Here is a 25,111-nt window from a genome sequence, read left to right as displayed (position 1 = left end):
AGGCAAGAGTTAGCATCACCAGATGCAGCCTCATAAAGGTTTTTATATGGCTCAGGATAAGGTAGAGAAAGGACATGACTAGGTGGAATCTTGAGTGAGTCAACCACAGGGCATTTTTCAAAGAGATTTGCTAGTCACAAGGGAGGAGGCTACATTAGGGTATTCTAGCACAATTCCTTACATTCAAGCAGAACTAATGGGATGACAGCTGACAGGCAGGAGCCTGAGCTCTTGAAAAATTGGTTACGCAACTTACAAGCTGCACAAGCAGCAGCTCTGGTGGCTAATAGAGCCATCCTAAAGTTGAGGATGAGGAGAGAAATTCTGTAGAGGAGAAACCACCATTTCCTAAAGCCTACTCGCTCACACCAGCCAGAGCTGGAGGTTTTCTATTGTGTACTGCCTTCATGAAAAGTAGTTTCCCCACTATTGACACTAATGGAAGAGAAAACAATTATGCTAACTTCAGAACTGGTGTACATTTTTGCCATTTGTGAGGGCAAATCAGAGGAGGCCTTGGATTCACAGTATCTTATGAAGATTTTGGAGCAGGTCATCCACATGCTGTTAGATAATGAAATGCAAAACTGTATATTACACCATTTAGGTCATCTGATAGAGAAATCCGAATACCAGACATGACCCCCCAAAAATTCTAATTACACGCAGATTTGAAAACATGTAGAGATAGCTATGAAAAAGTCAACCCCACCTCTATCTGGGATGTGTGCTTCTCATAATACGCTAATGGATCTTCCTCTTCCTCTTGGACAGGAGTTGTTGATTTCAGCATCTGGGTCAGCTGTTTGTTGTGTAGAATGAGCTGTGAGAAAGAGAAGGGGGGAATACTATATCCTCAGCTTGAAAAGGCCCAGGGTGGGATCTCCTTCAGCTATGTAATAGCAACACGTTTCCTTGTATTTACTAGGTATGACAAGCTCTGGGGTGGGGGTGGGTGGGGGGGAGCATATATAGTCAGGATAGACAGGGCCTGCACTTCCCCTGGGAGACAGCCATTCAATTCAGCACACTAATTAACAGCCAAAGACCACTAATCTGTAAATTACAAATCAGTGCCCATAAATCCCTGCATAGAAATTGAATAATAACTGGGTAATGACCGTGGTCTTGGACTGTGCGATGTGAGCAAACAAGCTCACAGCCAAGCAGTCAATGTGGCTATCTTTGAAAAAGAAAAGGAAAATTGGTTGTACCACAGGGGAAACTCACCTGCACTGCTGTTTAAAGAACTACCGGGAGGTGAGGGGAAGTGTGTCCAGAGACCACTATGCCCACAGGAAAGCAACACAAAGCTGTACAATCATCCAGTAGATTTCCTACTTTGGTGTTTGGGGTTCTTATTCCTCTTCTGGTGTAACATACTATCACTCAAAAGCTTTCCCCCTTGTTCTTGATCTGAAGGCCAAGAAGGAAGGCCCTTTCATTCTTCCATTCTGTGCCTCCGTGACCTATTGTGAACCCAAGGATGCGGGTGGCGCTGTGGTCTAAACCACTGAGCCTCTTGGGCTTGCCAATCAGAAGGTTAGCGGTTCCAATCCCCACGATGGGGTGAGCTCCCGTTGCTCTCCCCCAGCTCCTGCCAACCTAGCAATTTGAAAACATGCCAGTGCAAGTAGATAAACAGGTACTGCTGCAGCGATAAGGTAAACGGTGTTTTCATGCGTTCTGGTTTCCATCACTGTGTTCTGTTGTGCCAGAAGCGGTTCAGTCATGCTGGCCACATGGCCCAGAAAGCTATCTGTGGACAAATGCCAGCTCTCTCGGCCTGAAGCGAGATGAGCGCCGTACCCCATAGTCTCCTTTGACTGGACTTAACCATCCAGTGGCCCTTTACCTTTTTTTTTAACCTTTTATTGTTAAGCCATTGCCTATTCCTCCCTGTGCCCTTTGGCTACCCTGACTCTTAACCATGCACCTTGGGTCACTCTGTGCAGCTAACAAATCCAACAGGGTCAAATAGCAAAAACAAGCAGTAAAATCAAACAGTAAAAATATCATATAAATCATAATATATACAACAAAAATAGCCAGTAATATAAGGCATATGTCCACAAATCTGTTCTGATGTGTGTGTACCTCCACAACAGTGAGTAAAGTTTCTTAAGTAGAGCCAACTGCCCTGCTCTAGATATCCAGCCACTCAGTGAAGTTTGAAGTTTGCCTGCAACCCACAGCTCTGTTTCATATCTGCTTCTCTTCCTCGGCCACCTTTTCCCAAAGCCTCTGTCTCTTCTACCTATCTTTAAGTTTCTGTTTTTTGGTCCACTGCCAACTCTGCCTCCTTCCCTTAGCCACATTGCCCTTGGGCCTGTGCACAATTTTAATCCCTGGAAGCTATTTGCTTTCCCTCACAAACAGACTCTTTGCCAAAATGTAGACAGCTTCACTCCCTCCGCAGTAAAAAAATAAATAAAAATGCTTGTGAACATTCCATGGCATAAAAGTTTCTCAATCACAGCCCTTGATTTCACTAGCACAAAACATCTCAAAGCATTACAACAGCGTTTTAATAAAGTCCTTTGTAAACTGGCAAAGTTGCAGTGTCCTTAGTTAACATCCTTATGGATTTGGATCATTGAAGGCTTGTATAGCTTCACCATCTCCACATTTCACCTCATGGGAAAATGTAAACAGATGAAAAAATAAATTATGGGAAACAGCTGCAGAACTGTCCCTTACCAGGACTGATACAATATGTCAGCAGTACTTCCTAAGCACCTTCCTGTTTCAATAGGGAGCATACACATACCATAGAAGAGATCCCTTCCTCTTCCTCCTCCTGAATTCGTTTCACAGGTTTTAAGAGATGCTGGAGCTGCTTGTTGTGCCGAGACAGCTGAAAATGCAAAGAAAACAAACACTGAATTGCCAGAGCCTAACAGTTGACTTCAAAGTCATTTGTGGATAGGTGAAAGCTTGTTTGCTCTGAAGCCTAATGTCACTCAGTTTTGTTGTTGTTCAGTCGTTCAGTCGTGTCTGACTCTTCGTGACCCCATGGACCAGAGCACGCCAGGCACGCCTATCCTTCACTGCCTCTCGCAGTTTGGCCAAACTCATGTTAGTAGCTTCGAGAACACTGCCCAACCATCTCATCCTCTGTCGTCCCCTTCTCCTTGTGCCCTCCATCTTTCCCAACACCAGGGTCTTTTCTAGGGAGTCTTCTCTTCTCATGAGGTGGCCAAAATACTGGAGCCTCAACTTCAGGATCTGTCCTTCTAGTGAGCACTCAGGGCTGATTTCTTTAAGAATGGATAGGTTTGATCATCTTTCAGTCCATGGGACTCTCAAGAGTCTCCTCCAGTCACTCAGTTACAATAATAAAAAAGTCTTTGCAGTAGTGCATCCTTTCAGAATGCACATCACCAGTTCCACCAAAAGTAGCGCTTGTGCCCATCATTTGGACAGGAACATTGGGGTGCTCCTTGCTGGCAGGGCTTTCCCACCAATGATGGAGCAACTTCCACAGCAAAGGTTAGGAGAGCCAAGCTGGACTGGATGGAGGGATACCTCCATCACATCTAAACTCCCTCCAGCACAGCAGATTGGGTTTTTTAATTGCTCTGCCAATCAGTTGTACCACTGCTTCCTCCTCCCCATTTAAAGGTTTATATGGAGCTGTGGGATGATAGCCTGGTACACACACAAAAACAACAACAATGTACTTCCTTGATCTGGGTTTGTGTGGAGAAAGAAGGAATAAAAACTGAATGGTAAAGCAGATTTGGACTTGAAGAGAGAACAAACCCCTGATGTCTATTTCTTTCCGCTGGAAGTGTGTTGCACTGCATGCGGGTCAAGACTGCAGCGCCATCCACATATCAACTGAGGCTGAAATCTTCCAATGTTGTGCTTGAGAAACTATTTTAATTGGTCTGGGGGGAGAATGTGGGAAGAGTAACCCTTTCTAATCCATCCTTCATCCTCAAGGGCACTAGTGCCTAGGAAAGGCGAAAGGAATCTTTATTGAGCAGTAAAGTTTTCATACAAAAGGATACCTGTAGGGCTAAAATGTAGATGTTGTGTCCAACTTCCCGAGGAGAAACATCAGAGTTCTCACACTCTTCTTCTTGAACATAGGCTTTCTTAATGACATCAACCTGTGAAATATTTCACACAGAAGACCTGGTCACTAAAGCAGGAATCTGCTATAGGCAAGGCTATAGCAATAGCATAGTAACCAAGTAGGCTTGCAGTATGAGCAGAGAATCTGCTATTCTGTGAAGAATTTGGTATCCTGAGAATCACAGCTTTCATTATTAATAAGCCTTCCTGTTACTAGCTCTTTGTAGAGAAACGGACTGAAAATCTCAGAATCCAGAAGGGTTGAAAATAATGCCCTGAGTCTTTTTCCCTCCCACATAGCTGCCCCAACCCACCTCACTGACCGCTTATTCCGTTCTAGTCTTTGCCCAATGTTTCCAAGTAGTATGGAAACCAAAGGGCAGCAAGGCAAATGCTCGTCAACTGACCAGCTAGTGTGTCTCAACTTTGACCGTACTGGATTATGGGCCCTGGGCAAACCTCAGGCTTGTGAGCTGATGAAGACCCTTCCAGGCCTATTTACCGGGCGTGAGGGGGCATGTCCACTCTCCTCAGGTCACTTCCCCTGTTCCCATGCCATGTCCCTCACAGACCCTGCTTCATGCCCTCCTTGAGGGCTTTTGCCTGGCTGGAATGTGTTCTTGGAACTGGGACAGTGGGTGCGGCTTGTCTTGTTAGAAGATGGAGATAAGTGGGTACAGAAACCTTGGGCTTTTGCAGAGTCACATCCATTGCTCTGCCTACTCCTGCCTCAAACTCTACCCATCATTGGCATGCAGCTCCCAGAATGTTACCAACAAGGAAATGCAGTTCTCTATTATTCTCTTTGTCCCTCTACTGAATTTGCCACAGAGCAAAATAGCTGGCATATTGTCTGAAGAGTGCTCAGAGACGGTACCCATCTAACCCATCTAACATGGTGCAGACTGAGACCAGTTGCTTGGGAGCAAACAGATTCCATACGTGAAGTAAAACAGATTATATTTCTACAAGGCTCTGTCAAGAGGGAACTGCAAAGTTGATAAAGAGGAAGATGAGAAGCTGCGGATGTCCTACATCCCAATTGTGCTCCACACAATTCCAGGTCCCCTTTCTTTCAATAATGATTTGAAGTGCAACAGATCTCTCAAAAGCAGGAAAGACCACACAGAGCAATCCCAGCCCCCTCAACCTTCTTACCAATTCCTGAGGCCGGAGGCTGATGAGAATCCGCTCGGCATTCTCACTGTCATGCCTGCTCTCCATCAGGGCCAGCAAAAGCTTGGAGGCATTGTCCTAATAACAAAAAAAAGCTACTGCAGTAAAGATAGATGGTTTCAGCACACCATGTATCCAGAGCGCACTCACTCTGAAGAGGATCAATCCTCCATCAAAGCTACAAGAGAAGTCAGGATTCCAAAGGGATGAGGGAGAGCAAGGAGGAACCAACACACACTATGATTGGGTGGGCAGTATTTGAGAGGCAGGAAATGGAAGAAGTTTGGTGCATGCAAAACCCTGTATTGGCGCAGAGCTAGAATGATCACATTCAAATACTTTCTAGTCTGACCATGAAATAATTGCATGCAGAAAGTGAACCCCCAACATGAAGCATCTCTTGCCATCCCATATCTCCCATCCCTCCCTGTCCCATCACCACATTTCCAGCCAAGCCATCTACCTTTAGCTGAAGAACCAAGTCCATTCGGTACTTGCAGAGGGGGCTGATGTCATTGAGGATCAGGGCTGTGATGATGTCTATGCCGTTTGACTCATGGGTCACAATGCAGCTCTGTGGGTTAATACAAGGGAGTTACTCAACTGGCTCACAGCCGACTCCAAATCTCTGCTCCTATTCAAATGCTGAGACATGGCTGTAAAAACTGATGCTCTATCCAGCATCTCCCTATTCTGAGTGTGTGAATCAAGCCCAACGTACGATTTCACTGGATGATGATATCCACAAGTCAGTTGTGGGTTACCTGGTTCTCATGACAGGGTCCCTGGCAATACTCTGTCAGTGTCTCCAGAGTCTGGGTGATGAGGGCCACGTTGTATTCATTGATGTAGAGGCCCAACAAGCCCAGCCGTCCTGTGGTACTACCACACATAATATCCAGAAACTGCAGGGTTTCACACACCAGATTGTAGTTGGTTTTATTGTTCTGACAGCGGAGGAAGTTCTGTGAAACCAAGAGCAGAGTTTAAGAGGCATCTCAGTGGCGGGCAGCTTTTCAACAGCAGACATCACTTGGGTAGGAGATATGCTGCAGAAGGGACCCATTTCAATGCAAGATGCCCACCTGGAGATCCCGGTTGTGATTCTCACACAGCAGCTGCAGGAAGCGAAGAATTGGCTCCATGATCAAGACTGACACACCCATTTCATTGCTCTGGCTTCTATCCCTTGCATCGTGGCCGCTCCGGAGCCCTACCCCCATCGGATAACGGGATGGGGCGCTGGGCAGCATGAAAGATGTGACTCGTTCTGCAAGGAAATCAACACTTGATTACTGGCTTAGCGTATGAGCTGGGGCAACCTGTCTGGAAGGCCTAAAGCCAGTCTGTCTGACTCTTCAGAAAAAGGACCTCCAGCAGGCATCCCCCTTTGTTCCACTGAGCCTCTCCTTTCCTGTAAGCATCACCAAGCAGCTCAAGTGATGTCCCCTTTTTGACACTCTGGAAGACTCGGCCACTGAAGACTTTGTAATGTACTGACAGAAGGCTCGCCCATTTGCTATCCTGGAGCATGGCTTCGACCAGGAAGCTGAAATACCAAGTGGTTTAGATTGGCGACAGTGACACGCACCAAGGATCCCTGCCCCCAGTAATTAGGTGTTTCCCTAATATAGTTATTGCCAGCCTGGATGACAGACAGCCTTTCATCTAAGCTGGGTGTTTCCTGGAGTTTATTAATGACCAAGTAAGTTAACCCTATATTTGCAGAATGCTGAGGGAGCTGGCTTAAAGATTGATGGAGATTTAAAAAATAAATTAGCACCCATGCTGTTTCTCAGTGCAAGGAACCTTTATTTTCCTATGGAGGGCTGCATCCCTTCAGGGGTAATCTGTGAGGGAGTGCTTGCTGGTTTCCTGCTTGGCAGGGGGTTGGACTGGATGGCCCTTGTGGTCTCTTCCAACTCTATGATTCTATGATGGGCAGCGTGTGGGGGAGCAGGGTAGAGCAATAAGTGGTTGGGGCACTTCTATATCTCTCTGTCTCTCTCCTCGTCCTCCACATGCGGTTGAGGATTACATGTGACCCACAAGCCACAGGCTCCTCTCTGCTGTCACAGACCCCACATTCTTCAAGAGGGAGTTACTATTCTTCATTTGGGAATCCAAGGGTTGAGAGAGATGTGGCTGAGCCATTTTCAGAGATTCTTGCCTAGAGCATTTGCTGCTTTCCTAGACAAGCTCTGGTGAGCCCAGAATAAACCCCTCACTTTCCACATACCTTTGCTGGTATGGTCTGGGGAGTCTTTGTCCTCATGAGGTTTGTTGCCAATATCACTCATGTTCACAGTCACTGTAGACTTGACTTCCTGCTGAGCTTTCTTCATCCGGTCATGCAGAACTTTAAAGAACTTTTCTGACTTCTTGTCACCCGTCATCAAGTTATAGAATGATTTCTTCAGAAAGGGTGGGAGGAACAGGGACAGTGGTTAGACACTTAGTCCTCCTTGCAGGCTTCCCATAAGCATTTGGGAAGCCGTTGCAAAAGAGCAGGATGTTGGATTAATGGGCCTTTGGCCTGATCCAGTGAGGCTCCTATCCTGCTAGGACCGACCATTTCTTCCAAGGCCATCTGGATTACCTTTAACAATCACAAGGTCTTCTGACAGGCAGTTCAGGTTTCATATTACAATTGGGATCTGATGGTCACAACACAAAATTCCTATCCTGCAGATTTCCACAAGCCAGACTCATACACAATTAACATTTTCCAGATTGTATCAAGAAGGAAAAAAGTAATGACCACAATGGAAGGAAGGATACCCAGTAGAGGAAGCCCATGGTTTGGTCTGCACCATCAGATTTATAATATGACATCATGCTTCATCAACAATTTCCCCCAGAGGTAGGGAAGTTAAAATCTTACAAGATTTACGATTCATGATATATTGGAGGAAAATTATACTCCCTTTGGCTTTTTAAAAACTTTTAGAAAACCTTAAATTAGAAAAAAGTTGGATATGTGCATTTCAAAGTTAGTTATGCCCAGATCAGGTTTCCAAAATAAAGGAATGTTAATGGTAAAGTCAAATGTTGTCGCAACGTGCTATTTTAAAGATGCCCAGTAGAGGGAGCAAAAGTTGTTTAAGAAAATATTACAGTCATACCTCTAGTTACGTATCGCTCTGGTTACGTAACTTTCAGGCTACGAACACAGCAAACCCAGAAGTGTTTACTTCCAGGTTTGTTGTGCGCGCACGCGCAGAAGCGATTTGTGCACTTCGCGCACGTGCAGTAGTGGCACTCTACTTACAGACTTTTCGGGGTGCAACCAGCACCCCGGATGGGATCGTGGATTTGAGTTAGGCATCTCAAGGGTACGATTTTAAAGAAATCTGGCTAGGTGTCTTACAACTCATTCCTTCTTCCAATTATATAGTCAACCAAATGGTGTAATATTTTTTTAAGGGTTAATTCCACCAAACATGTTTTGTGCTCGCTTGCTGGGGCACCCAAAGTCGTTGCCGCAGGATCACATCATACCATGGCACAGTCGAATTTCGTAGCTCTGTCCCTGCCACGGTTGAGATATGTACCCCACAGTCACAGTATGGCATTAGAAGTTAAACTGAATTTACACTAGGCAAAAAGTGATCACTTGGGTAGTTTATCTGAACTTAAGTGGAAGCCGTTGCAGACACAAACCTGTATCTCCGTGTTGCCCCCGTCCAACAGCCGTATGGCCAGGCGGATGCTTTCCTGAAAAATCTTCTCATTCTTGGTGTTCATGATGAGGTCAGACACTAGCTTGGTGGCCCCTTCTCTGTCCAGCCGGCACTGAATGGCAGCAATGACTGACCAATCCTGATCTTGGCCTGTAGGCAAAAAGAACATATGGCGAAAGAGGGGGATGGAGGCGGCCGAACAGCTTAAAAATCATAACTTAACTAATACAGGGAGGAAGGCTAATTCAATAGTTAATGTGTCACCCTCAGACATGGAAAAATACAGTGCTCCATTTAATTATACCCTTGGGCAGTTTATGTGACTTTGGCCCAATCAAGCACAAAAAGATGCAAAAACCATTGATGCGATTAAACTGTATTAAGGGCTACATATCAGCTTAAGTAGCTGATGATGGTGAATAATTTGTATTCGCAAATAGTATTTGCTACCTTGGCTCCTCTGTCCATCAGTTTCCTCTCTGCTTGGTCAGGGATAATAAACAGCCCCCTGGTTCACAGTGATAGCTTTGAAGAGTGGAAAGTAAGGCCCAAGGCTCAGGGATACAAGCACATCTCCTGCACATAGAAAGCACCAGATCCAAGCCATGGCAGGGCTGAAACCATGAGAGGGCCACTGCTAGTCTGCACCAGGAAACCCTGAGCTAGATGGACCAGGAGTCTGGCTCACAGTAAGCTGGATGCAACCAACATGTGCACCTTCAAGAACATTTGGAAAACCCATCCTATAGCTGTGTCCTGCACACCTGAGTGGCAGAATATGAATTTAAGGCACCCAGAGAAGGGATGGGGAGAAAATGACACAAGAATGAGGAAGATGAAAGCCAGAACTGCAGACTGCTTACCAGTTCCAGAAGGGTCAACAATCTCCCCTTTGGAGCCAGACCTCTTAGTTTGCAGATAATTAGACAAAAGCATTTTCCTCAATGTGTTGCCCTGGCAGGAGAAAGAAGTGGGAGGAACTGCTCATCATGATCATCATTATCTTTTGTATTTCTAACCATAACACAAAGTTCTCTGGGTGGTTTACAGTAAAAAAAAGAAAGGAAGGAAGGAAGGAAGGAAGGAAGGAAGGAAGGAAGGAAGGAAAGAAAGAAAGAAAGAAAGAAAGAGCGTAAAAGCACAAAGTCAAAATTAAACAAATATTTAAAATAAACAGAACAAACAACACCCTCCAAGATTAAAAACATGGATTAAAAAACTGAGAGGCCCAAACTACATAACTGGTTTAGGAGGCTTAGGTAAATAGGAAGGTATCCACCTGGCACTCAAAAGTTAACAAAGATGAGGCAAATCTCATTTGAAAAGCTGATCCGTAACAGTGGTGCCACTACCAAAAAGGCCCTCTCCCTGAGAATCTCCCTTACTTCATTTAGTGGAGGCACCTGGAGCAGGGCCTCCAAAGAGGATCCCAAGGTTCCAGTAAGTAAGTATGGAAGAAAGCTGACCACTGCGAGGAACAAGAGGCTGGACTACATAGACCTTTGGTCTGAGCCAGCAGAACTCCTCCTTAGTCTTTAATATTAATGACGCATTTCATTCGGGCTCTCAGTGAATGAGTGAAACTCTGTGAAAGGGCAGTGACTAGATAGTTTTTGTGTAGTTAAAGAGATGCAATGCCAAGAAGGGGGATCCTCTCAGAAAGCAGTAAAGCAGGCCTGGTTCTTTACCCAGAAAGCTTACCAGGGAAAACAGACTGAAAAAGCGAGTTTGCTGTGGAGGTACCTTATAGGTGAGCCCAAACCTCCTCAGCCACTCACCCTCTCTCCGTATTTGTTCCTCTTCATCAGCATCTGCTGCAGGGTCCTCAGCACCTTAATGCAAAGCTTCTCCTCACTTTCCATCAGGTCTTTGGTGTGCTGGACCAATCTAGCAACACAAGAAGAATTCCTCTCATTTCCACTGCCAGTATGCACACCCACCCACAAGGAATGTTACAAAAATATCCAGGACCCTGTTCCTAACTAGACAAGTCCACAGGCCACATCAGTCTTGCCAACCAAGTCTCAAAGCCTTTGATTCTTTCATGCCAGCACTTTTTATCTCCTCCTTCCAGGAGTAAAAAGTAAAAGAGGTAAATGACCCCTGGACGGTTAAGTCCAGTCATAGGCGACTATGGGGTTGCGGCGCTCATCTCACTTTCAGGCCAAGGGAGCCGGCGTTTGTCCACAGACAGCTTTCTGGGTCATGTGGCCAGCATGATTAAACTGCTTCTGGGGCAACGGAACACAGTGATGGAAACCAGAGTGCATGGAAACACCATTTACCTTCCTGCTGCAGCAGTACCTATTTATCTACTTGCACTGGCATGCTTTCGAATTGCTAAGTTGGCAGGAGCTGGGGCAGAACAACAGGAGCTCACTCCATCGCGGGGATTCAAACCACCCACCTTCCGATCAGCAAGCCCAAGAGGCTCAGTGGTTTAGACCACAGCGCCACCCGCTCCCAGGAAGAGCCGGCAGGGCAGGGCAGTGTTGCAGACCTGGCCTCTCAGCAGCAGCATCAAGATGGTAGTACCAAGATGGAGGGGAGCAGGGAGGTTGAGGCAGTGTGAGCATACCAGTGAAAGCCCCACTCGTGTGGTACCCTAACCTCCATGTCACCACCCCCCTGTCCCAGATCACTCTCCAGAATCTGTCTTCCAAGACCCACTTACTTGCAAAGGAAACCGCCACTTTCGCAACGCTGGTAGGCTTCCGTGCCTTCCATGAAAAGCAGTTCTGGGCGGTGCAAGACGTCCACCAGGACTGAAAGTTCAGCTTCTACCAGGGGCTGCAAGCGCTCCTCCAAGGAATTGATGATGTCCTGGAAAAGCATAGTGTCATCAGGGCAAAGCTAGATGCAGCGAGATGAGATTATGCTGCAGCAGCGTGACATTTGTTACTGAGTGCAGAATTCAGGATCCTGAATATTTTGGCTTTCGTAGAAAAAGGAAGATGCAAGTTTCTAGTTCTGAAGCCTGCAAAGATAAACCTGAAAATGTGTGGGCAGAGCCAGAGGGTAGGATATCAAGTATACAAAAGGTCAGAGCTGCCATGAGGGAAACCAGGCTTCAGAAAGGCTGTCAACTTCTGGGCACACAGAATTGGGAGTTTCCTCAGAGTGGCGTTCAGATTTTTATTTCTGACAGTAGAGCACCCTAAGCCCTTCCTTGGAGAGAAGCACACCCTGGATAGATACCTTCCAAACAAGACCTCTTCTCAGTCCCTACCTGCAGCTTCTCAATGATGTTTTTATAGTCCCACTGGTTGGTTGTTGCCGAGACCCGAGGGAAAGTGCGTGAGGCTGTCTTGTAGCTGGAGGCATTCCTCTGAGCATTGCTGATAGAGGCGCTGTTCAGCAGGGAGCTGACGTGGGCATCAAGGTCCATGGGTAACGCAATGGAGCGGCTCTTGGCTGAAAGGAGAGAAGGCTTACAAACAAAGAAGGTGCTCCAAGGTACACCCAGGGATCCTGGGTGATATCCCACAGCCCTGGTTCTGGCAGATCACCCATGCCAAGCCTTCTGTGAAGAACTAGTAGACCCCATGTTGGAGACCACAGTTGGCCGCCTCTGGTAGGAATTTCAGCCTTGCAAAATCTCAAGTGCCTAAATAACTGCAAGGAGAGAAGATCTGTAGTCCATCTAAATCAGATCACTGAAGGATGTAGGTCTGATGGCTTTTCCTCATGTTGACCTCAGGGGACAAATCCCAGACAGTCCCCCTGACTCACTCAGCCCAAGACAGTTCCTTACCAACCATAGCCAGCGTGCGGATGCAAGCTTCCACTGAGCCCTTGTGTTGCTGCTGCAGCCAAGGACACTCCAAGAGCCTCGTGGTTGACTGGAGGAGCTGCACCACAATAGTCTGGTGGGTCTGCAAGAGAGGTGAGGCATTTAAGGGGTATGTTTCAGCACATTGCTTACACTACTGTATCAGCTTCTGTTTGGATACAATGAGAGGAGGGAACCATGAGATTAGACTACAGGTGATCCACAGATCCTTGAGTTTTTAAAAGAATATAACAGCAGCTGGAGAGGCCTGAACAGGATCAGGGCTGTGGTACTGGGGAAAGATTAACCCTTCCCCCCATACCATTTTCCCAAATCAAAATTGCAAAGTAGCAGTTTAACTCACAGAGGGAAACATAAAAAGTGTATTTTTCCCATGAAGCTAGCAGCAGCAGGTGGGGGGGACAAATTGGAATAGGGAAAAGGTGCAGGCAAAAGGTGCAGGCAAAATTATTATTATTATTATTATTATTATTATTATTATTATTATTATTATTATTATTACTATTATTAATACCCTGCCCATCTGGTTGGGTTTCCCCAGCTACTCTAGGCGGCTCCCAACAGAATATTAAAAACACGATAAAACATCAAACATTCCCTAAACAGGGCTGCCTTCAAATGTATTCTAAAAGTCAGATAGTTGTTTATTTCCTTGACATCTGATGGGAGGGCGTTCCATAGGGCGGGCGCCACTACCGACCCTCCACAGACCTGAACTGATTTTGCTCCCCTCCCACCAGCTGTATTTGCATTTAAAAAACAAAGCAAGGTACCCAATCATGGATCTCCCACTGACACATCTATTTACCCTTAGAACAGCAGCTTATCAAATCAACCTCTTACAGTGGTTTTGTTTTTCGATTCTAAACTTGAATTGAGGATCCACTCAATTGCTGATTGCTATCCTGATTCAAGTGGGAGTGAAAGAAAGAATGATAATATAAAGTGTGCAAACTGAATCCTAATTTTTAGCTATGGAGAATATTCTACTTCTGCTTCAGCGGGTCACACAGAGCTTCTCAAATACCTTTTTAGCCGACAAGGTATAGACCAAGCCAAGTAGCATTCACCTTATGAATGTATCTGTCCCTCAGAAGAGAAGGGAAAGGCATGCTACAACTGGCATATGTAGAAACAGAATTATTCTGCAAATCTTGTTCCTTAGAAGTACTGGGACCAGTGACATCCTTCCCAGTTCACAATTATGGTCCTACACTGGAACGGATTTGAGAACGTGAAGCTACCCATTTGTACCTGTAGTGAGGTGCTGTTCTCAGAGAAAGGAGAGCTGAAGAAAGCATGGATTGTGTCCAGCACCACAGTGAGTACATACTTCTCCAAAGAGGTATCCGACAGACGCTTCTCACGCTTCTTGCACACCTGTGGAGATGGAGATGAAAAAACAGTACTTCACCTTTCAAAGCACTCCTTCAACATTATCTTAGCAATCCTAACTACAACCCTATAAGGTAGGTCAATATTATTATCCTCCCATTGCAGATAAGAGGCTGTGGCCGAGTGGCCTCCTTCAGGTCACCTAACGATTTTGTGGCTGAGACAAGTTCTCAGTTTGAGACTCCTCAGCTCATGCTTTTAGTGCCACCATTCCACCAGAACTGTTGAGGCAGTGGATCATAGCTCATGGGACCAGAAAACAGAGCATGGAGATAATATTTCCAGAGTTAGATGAGTCCAGGTGGCATCTGTGAGACAGAAGACTGGCATCTCCTTCCCTAACCCCCAAGTCAGGGAACTGTGCAGAGTTTGCCTCTACCATGAATTACCAGTATTCTGTAATAGTAGGCCCTGGCATGGGAGTTCCTAGCCTTGGGGCATACTGCCAAGCAGGAACAAATGTGCATTGCCTACAGTCATAATGGCACAGTATAATTTGAGGAAGCAATTTCTCGTCACGCGAAACACAAGGACAATAAAACAGCGTCCTGCTCGGAGGACGGCATACCAGCTCCAGCACACTGAACAGTGACGAAGAGCCAAGACCATCTAGCTCAGCATTCTACCTTCCAGCTGGCCACATGCCAAAGGGAAGTTCACAAGCAGGGCATATCAGGGATATCTATTCCCTCCTGACAGCCTCCGGCATTTGGTAGCCAGAGGTTTACTGTCTTCAAACTCTGAAGTCATGCTGGCTATTACAGCTAATCAGTTTGCAGCTGAGCACATAGAAAATACAGAGCGCTGTTTTGTTTTACAGCGCCCCAAATGAAAACTGTAATCAAAAACACATTGGGCTCCATAAATTATATTTAGTGCCCCTCTGAGGTTCTTTCTGCTCCTTCCTACATTAATGCCACCCTGCCTTTTCATTATGGCTAAGCGCCACTAATAGACCCATCCGTCACATGTGGTCACTAAATCCCATCTTCTTCTTCTTTGTTTTGTTTTAATAAAATAGCTATTTTTGCTAATGGCCAACAAAGCACCTTCTTCAGCAATGAATTCTGCAGATGGATGAGGTGTTGTGTGACACTTCCTCCTTCCGCCAATTCTTCAGCTAACTAGCTGTTCATATAACTGCCATCAGCGAAGCATCAGGCTTATGTTATGAGCAAAGGGACTTCCTTTTCCTGGAGTCCCATCACAAAGGGCAGTGGGAACCTCTCTCCCTCCTCTCATTACCCCAGCAATGCTATTTAGGTACCAACACTTACCCTGGCCATGTCAAGAGTGAAGTTCTCAAACAGCGTCCAGATGTGGTTGCTAGTGTAGATCTCCTTCATCTCCACCTCTGTGTCCACGTAGCAATGGTTGACAAAGTTGACGTAAGCAATCTTCACCTGAAAGATAAGAAGGGATGGGTCAGAAGCCCCTGTCTGGTGTGGAATGAGAAGAGGCAAGGCAAGAAACCACCACACTTATCCATTCGGACTTCATAGGAGAATCTTTGTTTATATTGGTACCCCCCCAAATGCTTCCCTGAACCCCCATCCACATCTGTACAAGAAAATGGGAAAGGGGGATTTGTGCCAAGGGAGGGGGCTACTTCAGCATCTAAACACTCTGCTGCAAAGAGCAAAGGGTGCCCAAGATGCATTCTTACAACTCCGTGATGAAGATTAGACTTCCTGGTGGCCAAATGAAGCTTCCATAATCAGAGGAATTATGCCACTGCGTAGCAGTTCCTGGAGACCAATAAAGGTAAAGGGACCCCTGACCACTAGGTCCAGTCGCAGACGACTCTGGGGTTGCGGCGCTCATCTCGCTTTACTGGCCGAGGGAGCCGGCGTACAGCTTCCGGGTCATGTGGCCAGCATGACTAAGCCGCTTTCTGCCGAACCAGAGCAGTGCACGGAAATGCCATTTACCTTCCCGCCGGAGCGGTACCTATTTACCTACTTGCACTTGACGTGCTTTCGAACTGCTAGGTTGGCAGGAGCTGGGGCCGAGCAACAGGAGCTCACCCCATCACGGGGATTCGAACTGCTGACCTTCCTGTCGGCAAGCCCTAGGCTCTGTGGTTTAGACCACAGCACCACCCGCGTCCAACTGTAGACCAATAGCAAGAGACAAATATTGCCTTCATGCTCTGCTTGCTGGCTCCCCAGAGGCAAATGACTAGCCAGTAGGAAGCAAGGCACTGGTTTAATGGACCCCTGGCCTGATCCAGAAGGATGCTGCTTATTCTTACAGTGACTGGCTATAAGGTCTTCCAGTGGGCATCGTGGCTGAGCAGTGGATGGTTCATGTCTGACACTATCCACCACATCACACTGGGGAATAACCATCTCACATGCATTTGAAAAGCAGATTTTCCTTCGTTTAGAATCTTGACTCTCCCTAAAAGGGCAGCAACCTGGAATACAGCAACAACCACAAAGCCACAGCCTTTCAGTGCCTGCACCTCAAGCGGCTGCCCAGATCCAACCCTCACCTCCGTGATGCAGTCTTCGTGAGTAACCACTCGCACCACGTCCTCCAATGGAAGGAGAGAGGTACACTTGATTTCTGTGTAAACGTTTTTGCCTTCAGCACAAGCTGCCAGAAGATCCACCAGAGAGATGTGGTACATGAGGGGGCTGTTCTCCTCTACTCCGTCCCGGGCTGCTGTCATCATATCCAACATGTTGGCAAGGGAGGCCTTATCGTTGTAAAACACCACCACGTCATCGCCAGCATTGGTCAGCTGTGGAAAAAGGACAAGGAGGCTAAGCAACACAGCCCAGAAACAACAGTGGCTAATCTGTGGTTCGCTAGGTGTTGCAAGACTTCAACTCCCATCGCCCCTGAACATTGGCCGTGATGATTGGGAGCAATGGAGTCTGAAGACCACAGGTTCCCCATCCCTGCTCCAAAAGGTTGGGAAACCTCTGCAAATAAATAGTCACCTTTGAGCCCCTCTCCATCCCCACTGATGCGGGTGGCACTGTGGGTTAAAACACAGAGCCTAGGGCTTGCTGATCAGAAGGTTGGCGGTTTGAATCCCCGCGACAGGGTGAGCTCCCGTTGCTCGGTCCCTGCTCCTGCCAATCTAGCAATTCGAAAGCTCATCAAAGTGCAAGTAGATACCTTCCGGCGGGAAGGTAAATGGCATTTCCATGTGCTGCTCTGGTTCGCCAGAAAGCAGCTTAGTCATGCTGGCCACATGACCCCAGAAGCTGTACGCTGGCTCCCTCGGCCAGTAAAGTGAGATGAGCGCCGCAACCCCAGAGTCGTCCACAACTGGAACTAATGGTCAGGGGTCCCTTTACCTTTACCATCCCTACTGCACCCCTGACCAGCTGTATACAGGCTGTGGTAGAGCTAAAGAGGAATGCCTCATCCAAAGGAGAATATAATTCTAAGGACCTGAGATACAGTGAGAGGATGGCATTTTTACAGCACAGCAGTCACTGTGACGGCATCTCCTGGATGGGAAAGTCCCACTTCCCCATTGCTTATACACTAAGTGTTCTGTTTTTTTCTTGTATGATTTCACAACCAGTCTGAAGAATGAAGCCCAAGCTGGAAAGCTCATAGACTCAATAGGGATCAAGCCATATACTTGGGTCTGAGAGGTGCCTGAGAGGTAGGGGAAGCACTATAGCTAGAGGTGGAGCTCAAGATCCTGGGCACAAGCAAGCATGCAACCCACCAAGGCCGATGCTGGCATTGATGCTGGTCGCCACAGCACCTTCCTTCCTTTTTTTAAAAAAAGCCATTATAGTCAGACAGCAGCTATTCAGGCCTGTGCATTGTTACAGACGCAGATGTTGTTGTTATTACCTTCCTACCACAAAATGGCGCTTATTCCCTTCTCCCCAAGCCAAGTCAGGTTTTTTTCCTTCTATGAGATTGTAACTACATGTGCCACAGGCCTGGCATTCCATTAACCCAGCCAGAACCATGCAGCTTGACACTTTCCCCCTCAAATTACGGGAGAACTGCAGGCAGGTGATTCAGCTAGAGACTGAAGGAAGCAATTCAGCTAGAGACTGAAGGAAGCCAACACTTGAGGCTGCCTGGTTTACCCTACCAGCTTTAAACCCCAATTTCCTTACTGCTAGACGAGGACTTCCCATCAGCTCCTTGAGAGGGGGGGGGGAGAGAGAGAGAGAGAGAGAGAGAGAGAGAGAGAGAGAGAGAGAGATGGAGCCTCACCTCAGTCATGATCATGTCCTGGCACTTCTTGATGTACTTGCCCTCAGCCTTGATGATGGTGTGCAGGAAGTCCAGGTACTGCACGTGGCGCCCGTGGGTGGCCAGGCAGTGGATGAAGTGCTGCAGCACCGTCTCATTGATCTCAGAACACAGCTGATAGTTGTTCAGGAAGATGTGCTGCATTGTCTCTGCTTCCAGAAGCTGGCGCAAAGAAGAAGGAAAGGTGAGGCCTCAGGAGGCACAGCAGGTGTCGCTCATACCTATATCTGGCCTCGATCGTTGGCTACTTGGAACATCTTCCAGTCTATTTCTTTCTTCTGTCTGCTCAGTGTCAGATTACGATTGGGAAGACCGAGGCTCATATCCCCATTAAGCCTTCTGAGGGACGTTAGGACAGTGGCAGCCTCAGGCTAACTTACCACAAAGGGTTAAAAACAGGGGATGGGTAGAGAACCATGTAACCCACCTTGAGCTCCTTGGAGTAAAGAAATAGCATAAAATAAACAATATCCCATTTTTCACCCAAAGCTTTTAGGAAAGGCCTAGACAGGGCTTTTCAACTGTATCCTCACAGCAACCCTGTGAGATTAGACTGGATAGTTTGGGCTCCAGGGAGATGTGGCCTCACAACCCAAGTGGGGCAGTGAAACTACAAGCCTCTGTTGTAAAGTCTGTATTGGGTGAATCTGAACAGAAACAGGAGGTCTACGAAAATTTATATCTTGCATGCTGCCTCAACACAACATTTCTTAGGTCCCCACCCTTTTATTTCACTTGCTCCTTCTTTTCTTACCCCAGTGGTGAGGAACAAGCTGAGCTGCTTATGGAGGAGGGCCTGGTTTTCTTGGTTGCCAGCACAAAACTTCTGCAGGAACTGGTGTGTTAACTTCAGGATCTCCAACATCTTGGTGTCGCCCTGTTCACGGAGAATAAAACGTAGGTCCCTTAATTTGAGTAGACCATGACAAAGTGGGGTGAGGTGGCATCAAGATCAGGGGACACCTGTGTGGGACACCAACACCACCAGCCTGGAGCTCCCCCCTTCTCACCTCCTCACCACACCCCACTCTACCCCCGTGAATGCACCACTGCCAAGTGGGCAGCACTGCTGCCCCCCGCAATGCCGCTGCTGACAACCCCACAGATTTAGAACAGCATTATCCCCATGAGAACTCCAGCAGCCCAGCATGTTCTGCTCTCCTAATCACGACTGCCACTCATTCATCTCCTCCTCCTCACCTTCTCATAGGGGATCTGCAGGAGGTCCAGCATCACTTTGTGGGCATCCATATTCTTCAGCAAGCGCTGTTGCTTCTTTCGCATCTGCTCACCGACCCCACACATTTTATTGAGCCGCTCCAGAATCTGAAGGAAAGCAAGTTGAAACAAAACATTATCATAAACCACCACCAAACAGGAGATGAATTAGTGGTAGAAAGCAACTAACCCCTAATTCTAGAGAAGCAAAATGAGAGGTGCCTTCACAAGCCACTGCAGAATCGAGGGATGCAGCTTAGCCCAAGGCATATGTCTGTATGGATTAATTGCCATCACAACCTTCCTCCAAGAAGCTCAGGGCAAGGTTCTCCCCTCTTTCCCTCAACTTCCCAAGAAGGAATGTCAGGTGCAAATGCTTACCCCTTTAACCAGCTGGTAGTTCTCACTGCTTTTTTCTCCAGGGGTCCCAGGCTCCTCATCTGTGGTACGCTGGGGAGGGAAAGGAAATAAAACTATTCAGGCATCCTTGCAACAGCTAATGAAGAAGAAGTCCATCCTCGTGTTTTCTGCGAAGCCTACTCTCCCTTCACGGCAGTCAAAAACCAGGCTAGCTTATATTGTACACAAACTAATCTTTTAGGTACATATTATCGCTATAGTGTAATAAGCGAAGCCAAACCTGATTCAAAGTGACTACCTTGTGTCGTCGTTACACACACACACACACACACACACACACACACATTCCTAATCAAGTGTTCTCCTTTTCCCATCCACATCATAGATACTCACAAGAGATCCAGGATTAGCAAAAGCTCCCTGTCGAGGGATCGCTCAGTGGCAAAGCAAACGTTACTGCTGAAATAATGTGTGGAATGTTCTCAACCCAGGCTTTTGATTCTCATTCATTCATCATTCAAAGCACACCCAGACTTTGAACCAGCAATGCAGAGGTGCTCCCTGCCTGCCCCAGAGCCGCTCCAGCTCTACCTCTTTCTTCTCCTTTTTTTCTCCTTCTTGTCCGTCTTCTCCCTTGGAGCTGCCCTTCTTTTCCACCCAGAGCTCAGACTTCTCCACCATCATGCGTAGTTTATCCAGCTCTGACTTGATCACTTTGTAGTTCTCAACATCCTGAGCCGAGATCAACAGCTGAACCTGCATTGAGATACCGTGAAGAACATCTGCTGATGCTGCTGGCTGTCAAAAAAAAAGAACCAGGACGACGGCCTAGCTCTGTTAAAAGATAGCATGTGAGACATGTATCTCTCTCAGTTTGTTCAAGTTTGTTCTCAGATGGCTGCGATGCCTCTAATAATGACGTTTGTGCATAACGAAGAATGTGTGGAGGCACACACTGGCCCCACACTGATCTCACACGGATGGGAATCTTAGTGGATCAAGTGCCACCTGGTGCACACAGTACCAAGGCAATGCTTGTTCCCTTCACAGCTAGGTCCAAACAAAGTGAAGCAACAGGGGAGGCATAGATAAGAACAACACGCCAGCCAAGTGGCCAGTTCCATCGAGGAAGAATTGTAAGACAACACTGAAAGGAAGCAGATGTAGAGGACTTGCTGGCTGGCAGAAGTCACATGGCACAGAGAGTTACCTGCTTAAAGGTGTGCAGAACCTCCTGCCTCTGGCTGAAATGCTTGAAGAGGAGCTGAAGGGAACCTGAGACAAGTGGGGGGTAGTCGTGCATGGTCAAATGGATCAGCACCCGAAGGAACATCCGGCCTCCTTCATCATCGACTTCTAACATGCTGCTTGTTTTCCTGCCACCAAGTTGAAAAAAGGACATCATATCCAATACTGGTTTTGGAATTTCAATAATGATTTGCATGCAATAATCCTGATGTGTTGCATTATCTAAAAAATATTTTTATGGTAACTCCTAGTGATTAATTATCTCCTATGCCTACACTTTTGGCTGCAAACAAAGAGATGCTCTTTGAAAAAGGGAACTGGGAGCACTAATAGAAGAGCTGGAAGTGAGAAGAACTTACCCAACCCCAAACATGGCTTCAGCCTGCTCGCCTATCCGGTCCAGGTTCATTGCTGCAGCTGCAGGAAAAGGAAATGCATAGGAAGTGAGCAATGCTGTGCACCATTAGGAGACAACTCAGAGATGGTAATGGGGAATGTAAATAAGAAAGGAAGGAAAACTAATCATCTGAACAGCTCCACATATCTGACCGTTCATCCGTCTCTGTCTCAAAGGTGGGGAGCCACTTTGGCAGGATCCAAAAGTGGCCAACACTCCATGGAGCACTTTGACAGGCAGGTAGCCCACCTTTCAATCATCTCATTTCATATGACATCAGATGCATCCTGTGAAGTCATGCATTTCCTCATCAGGTGCAGAAAACCTCAAGCTGCAAAGGAAGAATAGGGATTCCTCCTTCACAGCTGCAGCTTCCATCTGAGACTTTTAAAATCTGATGCCCCTTTCTGTTGCCATGCAAAGGAAGATATTTGCAGCTGTGGCTTGAATTCAAAAAGCACCAAATGCAAGCTAGGGTTGCAAATGGAAAATCAGGAGTGCACCCAGGCATGGGAAAGATGGGCATGATTCACCCTAAATGGCTAATAATAATAGTTCCCCACCATTGCTTTCCTGTTTAGAATGCAGATGGGGAATCTGTAGCTCTCCAGGTGTTGCTGGATTCTTATCAATCACAGTCAGCATGGTAATGTATGATGGGTGTTGTAATCCAACACCATCTACAGTGTTAAGGGCTTCATTGATCTGCAGGTAAAAGTCTAACACCTATCTGTTTTTGTATTGTCTATTAAGGCAATACGAAGTTAGAAAGGAGAAAATACAAGGGAGGAGTAGGAGATTACTTGTGGAGTCAAAGGCTGGAGCTGTTCCATCAGCTCCACTGTCCTGCATGGGATAGACCTCTACAAATTCTTTCTTGAAGACAGAGAGCAAATAGGAGATCCTGTAATCCAGACGTACATTCAGAATGAACTGAGGAAGAACAGAGAGTACAGAGAGATAATCAATCAATCCAATTTGCACACCTTTCCAACCTTTCACCATCACTTCCCCTTGTTAAGACCCAAGTCACTCTCAAGAAAAGGTCCATCATGAGCAACTATTGGTGTCACATGGTCACAAGGTCTCAGGAACTTCAGGCTTGCCCTAACCTGCAAAATCTCTAGAATTTTCAGCTTCGTTTCCATCACCACAATGTTTTCATTTTCTATGCTCCTTCCCCTATCAGCAGGTTCAGGAACTACCACAGCATTCATATTCGAGGGCCCAAAGATGGACTGCTTCCTGCTCAGCACCATAGTCGACATCATCTGGCCAACACCATGGATGGACCTCCGGACATTTTTCCCTGGAAGAGCAACCACAAAAATCATGGTCAAAGCTGATCCTACTTACACAGACAACTTGCAATGGCTATTTGCTAAGCTTTTGCTGGAGATCAGCAGAAAACGCCGCTCCACACTCAAACCAAAGGAAAGTACTATGAAACTGAAAAATATCCGGTCTGAGTCCTTGGCGGGTAAGCAGAGCACATTTTTATTTCTGTGCTAATTTCAAGTTATTTCTCCTCATTATTCTGTCGACATCTTTATTTCTTCTGAATTGTCGTCCAGTGTATGAATATTCTGTGCAGGTCATTATATGATCCTTGCCAAATTACGCCCCCGGCCATGAAGAGCAAGTCATGGTCATATCCATTAAGTGAATCAATGTGATGTACAAACCAAATAAAAAGAAATGTGTAAGGTGAATTGTGGGGTGTTACTTTAACCATTTCTGGCCTATCAAGGTTCATGGAATGAATTATGCTTCTTCCGTAATTCGTAAAACAGAGATGGGGAATCTGTGGCCCTTCAGATGTTGTAGGACTGCCAACTCCCTCCATCAGGGGTGATGGGAGTTGAAGTTTAGCCACATCTGAGAGCCATACGTCTGTCCTACCTAAGACAAACAACCCCTATCTAACACCACACCCTTGCAGTGTTTTATTAGACTGCAGCATTTAAAAATAGATGTTATTATTAATTTAAATGATGGCATTCGCCCTTGGCTCGACAAGACGAAGACTCACTAGACATACCAGTCATATCATCATTGTACATGGCCTGCATCATCAGATGAGGGTTCTGGACACAGTCTATGATGCCAAGAAGAGTTCGTGTCAAGCGCAGCAGCTCACTAAAGCTGTAGAAGCCAAAGTAGATGAGATTGTGGGCAAGACTGACAACCTGGAAAAGAGAGAGAGGTTTTATCAAACAAGTGAAGATGAAATCGCCCTAAACTTCAAAACGCCCTTGAAAAATGCCCCAAACTACCAATGAGGTTAATAAGAGCTGGTGGTGTCAAAAGCCATCCAGTGGCAACTTACCTTCCTAATCTGACCTGATAGTGGCAGCAGTGAGAACTAGTTCTTCCTCGGTGTTGGGGCCAAATTACATGTGGCATGAAAGAGCTTATGCCTTTTACTTTTGTTAAAAACAGCCACCGGAGCCCAAATTTGAATTGAGCTTACAGCATTGGGGAAGGTGGATTATATGTTTTTGAAGCTGCTATTAACTGTGTATTAATTGTGCCTGTATATTCCCCCCTCTGATTAATAACAACTTCATATAAGGGCAATACAGTGGTACCTCGGGTTACAAACTTAATTCGTTCCGGAGGTCTGTTCTTAACCTGAAACTGTTCTTAACCTGAGGCGCACTTTCGCTAATGGGGCCTCCCACTGCCACCCTGCTGCTGTGCAATTTCCATTCTCATCCTGGGGCAAAGTTCTCAACCCGAGGTACTACTTCCGAGTTAGCGGAGTTTGTAACCCAAAGTGTTTGTAACCTGAGGTACCACTGTAACTTCATACTGGGTAAATGACATGAGAGAAAGTTTTGTTTTAACTACTACTGGTGCCATGGAGGCTGTTTTTAGCAAAATTTTGAAAGATCTGACCATGTCACATGATTTCCCCCCCTTTATATTATGGCTCAAGCCATGAAAAAGCCTTGAACCCAGTGCTAGAGGAAGTGGTATGTATGGCGGGGTGGGGATAGGAATTTGGAAAATGGGGCTTGGCTAATGGTGTTTTACAGCTTTTAAAAGACACTGATTTCCATATTTCAGTTTGACACGTAACAAACACTGTGTGAATGGAAATACACCGAATCCCACAGAAGGGATACACATTGTTATTGACAAATTGTACCAGAACTGATTGTGTACCTAAAAACTCACATGCCCAGTTCATGAGGGCTGTGGGAATGAGACAGTCACACAGTTATATTATTTCAGTGTTATGTGAGATATTAAATAGTAATAATAATATAGACTCAAAAGGAACCCAAAAACGCTTGTCTAGAATACAGGAAAGAACCCAATTTTTCAGCCTGCCATTTTATGATGGGAAACAAAGGCAACTCCCAAAGCCAAAAAATATAACCTGGATTTATTCCCAGTGTAGACAGAACCTATGGAAAAACAGAAGATAGGACATCCAAGTGCAACTATTTTATTAATTTGTTTTCTTACATTTATATCCCATCTTTTTTCCATCACAGAATCCAAGGC

At 46.3% G+C, this 25,111-nt stretch overlaps 1 protein-coding gene across 3 annotated transcripts in view; it reads right to left on the bottom strand.

Annotated features, from left to right (window-relative positions):
- Positions 1-25,111, bottom strand: part of ITPR3 (inositol 1,4,5-trisphosphate receptor type 3) — a 105,993-nt gene that overhangs the window by 13,289 nt on the left and 67,593 nt on the right. For 2 of the 3 annotated variants that reach the window (XM_033152605.1, XM_033152607.1), the window contains exons 21-47: positions 23,637-23,784; positions 22,708-22,904; positions 22,399-22,528; positions 21,558-21,615; positions 21,161-21,326; positions 20,542-20,748; positions 19,972-20,040; positions 19,573-19,698; positions 19,127-19,249; positions 18,334-18,534; positions 16,628-16,879; positions 15,408-15,533; positions 13,990-14,115; positions 12,697-12,817; positions 12,172-12,356; positions 11,617-11,765; positions 10,721-10,829; positions 9,806-9,896; positions 8,923-9,092; positions 7,499-7,673; positions 6,345-6,529; positions 6,024-6,224; positions 5,723-5,833; positions 5,242-5,337; positions 4,017-4,118; positions 2,771-2,857; positions 713-823 (exon numbers count right to left, since the gene is read on the bottom strand). In XM_033152605.1, coding sequence (XP_033008496.1) covers positions 713-823; positions 2,771-2,857; positions 4,017-4,118; positions 5,242-5,337; positions 5,723-5,833; positions 6,024-6,224; positions 6,345-6,529; positions 7,499-7,673; positions 8,923-9,092; positions 9,806-9,896; positions 10,721-10,829; positions 11,617-11,765; positions 12,172-12,356; positions 12,697-12,817; positions 13,990-14,115; positions 15,408-15,533; positions 16,628-16,879; positions 18,334-18,534; positions 19,127-19,249; positions 19,573-19,698; positions 19,972-20,040; positions 20,542-20,748; positions 21,161-21,326; positions 21,558-21,615; positions 22,399-22,528; positions 22,708-22,904; positions 23,637-23,784 — 3,822 coding nt within the window. The remainder of the gene's footprint in view (positions 1-712; positions 824-2,770; positions 2,858-4,016; positions 4,119-5,241; positions 5,338-5,722; positions 5,834-6,023; positions 6,225-6,344; positions 6,530-7,498; positions 7,674-8,922; positions 9,093-9,805; positions 9,897-10,720; positions 10,830-11,616; positions 11,766-12,171; positions 12,357-12,696; positions 12,818-13,989; positions 14,116-15,407; positions 15,534-16,627; positions 16,880-18,333; positions 18,535-19,126; positions 19,250-19,572; positions 19,699-19,971; positions 20,041-20,541; positions 20,749-21,160; positions 21,327-21,557; positions 21,616-22,398; positions 22,529-22,707; positions 22,905-23,636; positions 23,785-25,111) is intronic. The other variant, XM_033152606.1, reaches the window with a different exon arrangement.

This window comes from Lacerta agilis, chromosome 6, assembly GCF_009819535.1.
Source record: "Lacerta agilis isolate rLacAgi1 chromosome 6, rLacAgi1.pri, whole genome shotgun sequence".
NCBI classification, from domain to species: Eukaryota; Metazoa; Chordata; class Lepidosauria; order Squamata; family Lacertidae; genus Lacerta; species Lacerta agilis.
Note: the sequence above shows the minus strand (reverse complement) of the source record. Positions and strands in the feature narration are given on the sequence as shown.